Source organism: Phyllostomus hastatus, unplaced genomic scaffold, assembly GCF_019186645.2.
Source record: "Phyllostomus hastatus isolate PE091 unplaced genomic scaffold, TTU_PhHast_1.1 phas_scaffold_11, whole genome shotgun sequence".
NCBI lineage: Eukaryota > Metazoa > Chordata > Mammalia > Chiroptera > Phyllostomidae > Phyllostomus > Phyllostomus hastatus.
In genome coordinates, this window is record NW_025334005.1 from 7,755,734 (window position 1) to 7,762,402 (window position 6,669).

Consider the following 6,669-nt stretch of genomic DNA (forward strand, 5'->3'; position numbering starts at 1 on the left):
CAAACTGTTGATTTGAGTCCCAGTTTTCTTCCTTACACAGTTGGTTGTTTCCCTGTGCATTTTCCATTATTTCACTTGTTAGAGCCTTCACTTCTTCCTCTTTTTGTTTTGCAACCATACTCAGCCCATTATGTGAGCATCCTGATCACCAGTGTTTTGAACTCTGCATCTGATAGGTTGGCTATCTCTTCATCACTTAGTTGTATTTTTTCTGGATCTGTGATCTGTTCTTACATTTGGGCCATTTTTTTTTATCTCAGTGCACCCAATATGTGGTATGGGATTGGAGCCTTAAGTATTTGACAGGGCAGGGCAACCTCCATCACTGTGTTGTGGTGCTTTATGTAGGTTGGGTTCTGAGAAGGAACAGTGCCACTTGCTCAGCTCTCCACTGGCTTTCAGTCACTTCCTTTGCTACCCACAAGCAGATTGGGCTCTTCTGGTGCTGATTCCTGGGTGTGTGGGCTTGTGAATGTTCTTGAACCCTGTGGGTCTCTCCAATAAAGTCTCCTGTGAGGCTGGGCATTTCTTCCAGTGCCACAACACCCACAGATGTTTTCAGTCAGAGGTTTTGAGGCTTTATTTCCCCACACTGTAACCCTGGATTGCTTGGTTGTCTCACTCCCCATGTTCCTCCTGGTTATCTGCATGCAACTCTGGGCAGTCCCACAGTTGCATGTGATAAACCAGCCACCACCTGCCATTTGCATTTCTTTGATGCTTAGTGATGTTGAGCACCTTTTCATGTACCTGCTGAGCATTCATATGTCTTGTTTTGAAAAATATGTATTCAGAGACACTTCTCCAGAGGAAAACAAAAGGTCAATAGATATATGAAGCAATGCTGAATGCCACTAATTGTCAGAGAGATGCAAATGAAACCCACAGTGTGCTACCACTTCACATACATCTGACACCTCACATATCTTATCAATAAAACTGCAAGTACTGGTGAGGATGTGGAGAAAAAGGAACTCTAGTGCACTGCTGGGGGAATTCAGACTGGTGTAGCCACTATGGAAAACAGTATGGAGTTCTCTCAAAAGACTAAAAAATGGACCTACCTGCCTTATGACCCTGTGATTCCATTTCTGGGGATTTATCCAAAGAGACCCAAAACACTAATTTGAAGCAATACATGCATCCCTATGTTCATTGCAGCATTATTTATAATAGCCAAGCTATAGAAGCAACCCAAGTGCCCATCAATATAGTGATGGATAAAATGGCTACAGCACATATATCCAATGGAATATTACGTGGCCATAAACATTAATGAAATCTTATCATCCATGTTGCAACAACATGGATGGACCTAAGAGTATTATGCTTAGTGAAATAAGTTAGTCAGAGAAATACAAAAACCATGTGATTTCACCTATATGTGAAATCTAAAGAACAAAACAAGTGAACAAACAAAATGGAAGTACACTCCTAGATACACACAGAGAGAACTGGTGATTGCCAGAGGGGAGGGGGGATTGGGCACTGGGTGAAAGAGATGATGAGACTAAGAAGCACAAATTGGTAGTTACAAAAATGTTGAGGGAATGTCAGTAAAGCTTAACAAACATAGTCAATAATATTGTGATTACTATGCATGGTGCCAGTTGGAGTACTGGAAATATCAAGTATGTAAAGGATATGACTGTCTAATCACTAAGCTGCACACTGAAATCAATACATAATAAAAAAATTAGTATGTTGAAATCCTAATCCCCAATATAGTATTATCAGGGTCTAGGACTTCTGCAGGTGATTAGGTCATGAGGGTGGAGCCCTGGTGAATGAGGTTAGTGCCCTTATAGGAGGGACCCTCTCTCATCCCCTTTCCAGCATGTGAAGATACAATGAAAAGATGGCAATCTGTAACCCAGAAAAGGGCTCTCTTCAGAACCTGACCATGCTGGCACCTTCATCTTGGACTTTCAGTCTCCAGACTGTGTGAAATAAATTTCTGTTGTTTATAAGCCAGGGAAAAAAAATAAAGAAAAAAAATCTATTCGTTCCTCTACTCACTTTTGTTTTTTTTGCTGTTGAGCTATAGGGGTTCTTTATATATTTTGAATCTGAATTCCTTATTGGATATATAATTTGCAAATATTTTTTCCCATTCTGTATGTTGTCTTTTTTATTTGTTAATGTGTTTCTTTGCAGTGCAAAGGCATTATAGCTTGATGTAGTCACCTTGGGAAAGGCAGATGCAGGAGTCATGTCTTTGTGGCTTTCTGCTTATCCCAGTGTCCCTGCCATGTGCCCCAGTCTCTCAGGCCCAAGTCTAATATGAGAATTAGTGAAGGGAATTTGATTGGATGTGAATGTAGAAATAGAATGTACATTCTTATGGTAGTGTTGGAATTCCAGTGGGAGTTAAGTAGTTTAAAACTTAATAAGTAGTGTAAAACATGAGTCATTACTGAATGTAACTCCACACATATGCACACACACACACATAGGCACAAAGCTGCCCACATTTCTATTCTTTAAAAATTCTAGTGAGGCACCAGAAACCACAAATCTATTCTGTGATTTTCTGAGTTTTCAGGAAATATATCAAAGAAATATCTAATACTATATGATCATCCGTTCTTATTGTGGGCAACTTCCCAAAAGTGCAAATGTTGGTTCTTTGGGGTCAAAAAGTCTGAGATATTACAGTGACATATGGCTCTTCATGGAACCTCAGTACATGAAACGATATGTAGTATACTTTGGTGTTATATTTTCTTGTGGGGGTGCTACATATCTATGATTTTTTAGAAAAATTAGAAAAAATATCTAATGTAGATTGTTGAGGGTCAATAACTTCAAAAAATTTGAAAAGAACTGGCATATGTCTTCGCCCAAAGTGTCTGCCTTGCAGGACTCAGAGAAGGTCACAGATGTGTCACCTACTAGGACCTCTTTGGTCAAATATTAATGCATCATAACCTCTTGCCAAAACTGTTCTGTGTGCTGCAATTTCCTGAACTTCCTTATTTCCCTTGGTTAAGCTTTGAATGACTACTGAGGCTGAAAGGTAAATTTAAGGTGAACAGAGAGAAAGAAGAAAGATTCACTGTGTATATGTCTACTTGCTTGGAATCCTTCCCATGGGTGAGGGGTAGATCACAATGCAGACCCTGTGACTATTCCTAATGACCCTGATCATAGAATGTGTTTCTTTGCTCTGCTGTTATGCAAAATGGTTCTTGAGTACAGGGAAAGGTGTTTCTTAGGCAGCTTTTTTTGGTACTGCTATGATTTGCCTTGAACTGTCTATGCATACATAGGCAAAGACTATAGTTTTGCTTCAGTTATAAAAGTCTTAGAGGTAAGATGGAAAGAAGAGATAGAGAGGAAAAAGAAAGTTCAGGTTAACATAAAATAAATTATCATTGTGAATTTTGTGCAGATACAAAGTGCACAAGTTCTTTTGAGATTAATTTCAGTGGGAAAACAAGTAGAATGGACCTGAGGATAAGAACTGCTTGGTCCATGTGTAGATTTGTCCATGTATATATCTGGCTTAAGATAAATTAAAATATTCCTTCTCTTTAGACTAAATGGTGAAATATACTAGAAATTCTGTATTTAAAATACAACATGAAGAAGTAATTTTAATAATCAATGGGACATAACTGTTGCAAGAGAAAGCATGTATGAAATAAGTGCCCCCCATATTCCATATATGAGCACAGGTAGGGATAGAGGGATAAACAATAGGGAATATTAATTACATGCCTGATTCATGGCAGGACAGTGCTCACCATCACAACTCTCATCCTCTCAACATTCATCCTGTTTCATTCTCATGACAGCCTTGTTAGTAGACAAATTATTTTCAAAGCAAAATATGTGGGTTTAAGAATCACAGAGTATACCAAAATAGCATTTAGGGTATTGATTTCAGTCTTATACCCCATATTTCTCCCAATCCTCGAGCCTATGGTTATGTTGCTCATTACCCTCTCTTCCTCTTTTTCTCATGTTTCTTCTAGCAGAACCAAAGGGCTATGAGTATGTTTAGAAGTGACTAGAGAAAGAGCTCAGTGTCTCTTACTCTCAGGCTAACAGTTTGAGAAAACCAAATCAGTTGGATTTCCAGTTGAGTCCGAGTATTCACCCCAGTTTACTACTCTCAGAATGTCCAAGTCTCCTCTTCAGTCTCTTCATGGCTGACTTCACCTCCTGGTTTCTCAGGGTATAGATCATGGGGTTCAGCATGGGAGTGATCACCGTGTTATTGATGGACACAGCCATGTCCATGGGCAGTGTAGTGAACGGCCGGCAGTAGATGTAAACGCAAGGCACAAAGTGAAGGGTCACCACCAGGATGTGGGAGGTGCAGGTGGAGTGGGCCTTTTTCCGGCCCTCCCCAGAGTGAGATCTGAGTGTCACCAGAATGACAGTATAGGACCCTAGGAGCAGGAGGAACCACAGCAAGGTCACCAGCCCATTGTTAGAGATCATGAGAAGCTCTAGAGTGGAGGTGTCGGTGCAAGCCAGTTTAATCACCTGGGGCACATCACAGTAGAAGGCATCCAGGATGTTGGGGCCACAGAAGGGGAGTGGAAGCATCAGAATTATCTGGACGATTGAGTGCAAACCACCACCCACCCAGGAGGCTGCCACCAAAGTCACCCACACCTCTCTCCTCATAATTGTCACATAATGCAGGGGTTTAGCGATTGCAAGGTATCTGTCATAGGCCATCACAGACAGGAAGAAAATGTCTGCCCCACCAGCAAAGTGGAAGAAAAAGATCTGTGCCATGCAGCCATTGTAAGAGATGGTGTTCCTGTCTGACAAAAGATCTACCAGGAACTTGGGAACCGTGACTGATGAGAAAACAATGTCCAGGACTGATTTGTTCCTCAGGAGAAAGTACATAGGAGTGTGGAGGTGGGAGTCACAGGTGACGGTCACAACAATGAGGGCATTGCCCAGCAGGGTTGTTGTATATACAGCAAGGAAGAACACAAACAAGAAAAACTTCAGCTCCCGGAAGTGCGTGAGTTCCAGGAAGACAAATTCCCTCACGTGGGTGTGGTTACTGTGGCCCATGATGGGAGCCACTCTCTTCCAGGTCTACATTGGGAGAAGACACGTTAGGATTTGGAGTATGGTATCAAGAGACAGCAACATCATTTGTCATACATTTTTATAAAGCTCTTTCAAGCCTCCAAATGATTGTGACTCCTCAGAGAACTGGTCTGGAAATTCTTCATTGCGAGGTTATTCTTTCCTACTGTACAGACTGTGGGTTGGCAGGGAGAACTGTCACACTCCTACACCCTTACTCTGACCACAGGGAGATGAGAGGACCATGGTCATTTGACTCTGGCTTATCTTAGGTCCTGTAAGAGGAACTTCCTCACACGTGCAATATGCAAAGCTTTTGCATATTAACAAAGGTTTTTCCCTTAACATCTCATTTTGATGTTGATACTCATAATGTCTCTGTGGAGTTGTAGAGTGGTTATGATTATCTCCATTATATATGGGGGGAACTGGAGCTCAGAGCAATTGATGACTTGCCTACATTTGCATAATTTCAAAGTTATTAAGTATCAAATCAAAGATTTGAACCAAAATAATTTTTCTGACTTGACAAAGACTCCTTTTTTTGACTAAATTTTTGTTAGGCTGCTCTGAGCGCTCTTCTCTACTAGAACTTGACCTTGGCCTTTCATGTCTTCCCTTGTTGAGTGCAGTTTTAGCCAGAATTCTGCTAAGTCAGTTTGGCAGGAAGCCACTACCTTAGATTCTGATCAAGTTCCTCCTCCTCCACCCTTGATATCTAACTCCTTGTATCTAAGTTCTTGGCTTGTCTTTAGCAACAATCCCTCTATTCTGTATTTTTTAAAAATACTGTATTGATTATGCTATTATAGTTGTCCAATTTTTCCTCCTTTATTTCCCTTCAGGACTGTACCTCCCCTTCCACCATCATTCCCCTTACATTCAGAATTACAGTGGGTAGACAAGATTTAAATAGTTAATTAAGTGGTCTGCTTATTTAATCTTCACATTTTCCTTTAAAGGAAGAGGTCAATCAGGCCCTCCTCAGTACTCCTCTCTGTCCTCTGAGACACGAGAACTTCACTCAGGCCCTCAGGGCTGTAGGTATATGTAGAGCTTCAATCACTGTTGAGAGCACAGGGAAGTATCACGGACCAACTGATCATTATAGCGTCAGGACCTCCAAGGTGACTTAGCCCAACCCTCCTCATGACTGCACTGAACAGAGAAGGATGCTTATTTTTCCAGGATCTGTCTATAAATTGGTGAAAGATGAAGAATTAAAATTTTTTAAGCATTTTTTGTAATTTTTTTTGTTATGAGGTCATTTAAGACCTAGTCTTTAAACAAATTTCAAGTATACAATATGGTCAACTAGAGCTACATTCACTCATCCTGCTTAACTGACACTTGGTGCCCTTTGACCATCACCTCCTCATTTTGTTCTCCTCCCAGGCCCTGGTCATCACCATTCCACAGTCTGCTTCTATGAGTGAAGGGCATTATGTCTAATGAAATAAGCTAGATGCAGAGAGACTAACGCTGCATGATCTCATTTGTAAGGGGAATCTAACGTAGCTGAACTCACAGAAAAATAGAGAATTTTAACCAGGATTGTGGACACAAATTCTAGTGATTTTCTATTATTTCTGTATTATAGCAAAC

At 40.7% G+C, this 6,669-nt stretch overlaps 1 protein-coding gene across 1 annotated transcript; it reads right to left on the reverse strand.

Moving 5' to 3' along the window:
* Positions 1 to 4,101: 4,101 nt before the first annotated feature.
* On the reverse strand, positions 4,102 to 5,046 carry LOC123829505 (olfactory receptor 4D6-like). The gene has a single exon (XM_045855289.1). The coding sequence runs from the start codon at positions 5,044 to 5,046 to the stop codon at positions 4,102 to 4,104; it is 945 nt and encodes a 314-aa protein (XP_045711245.1).
* Positions 5,047 to 6,669: the final 1,623 nt, after the last annotated feature.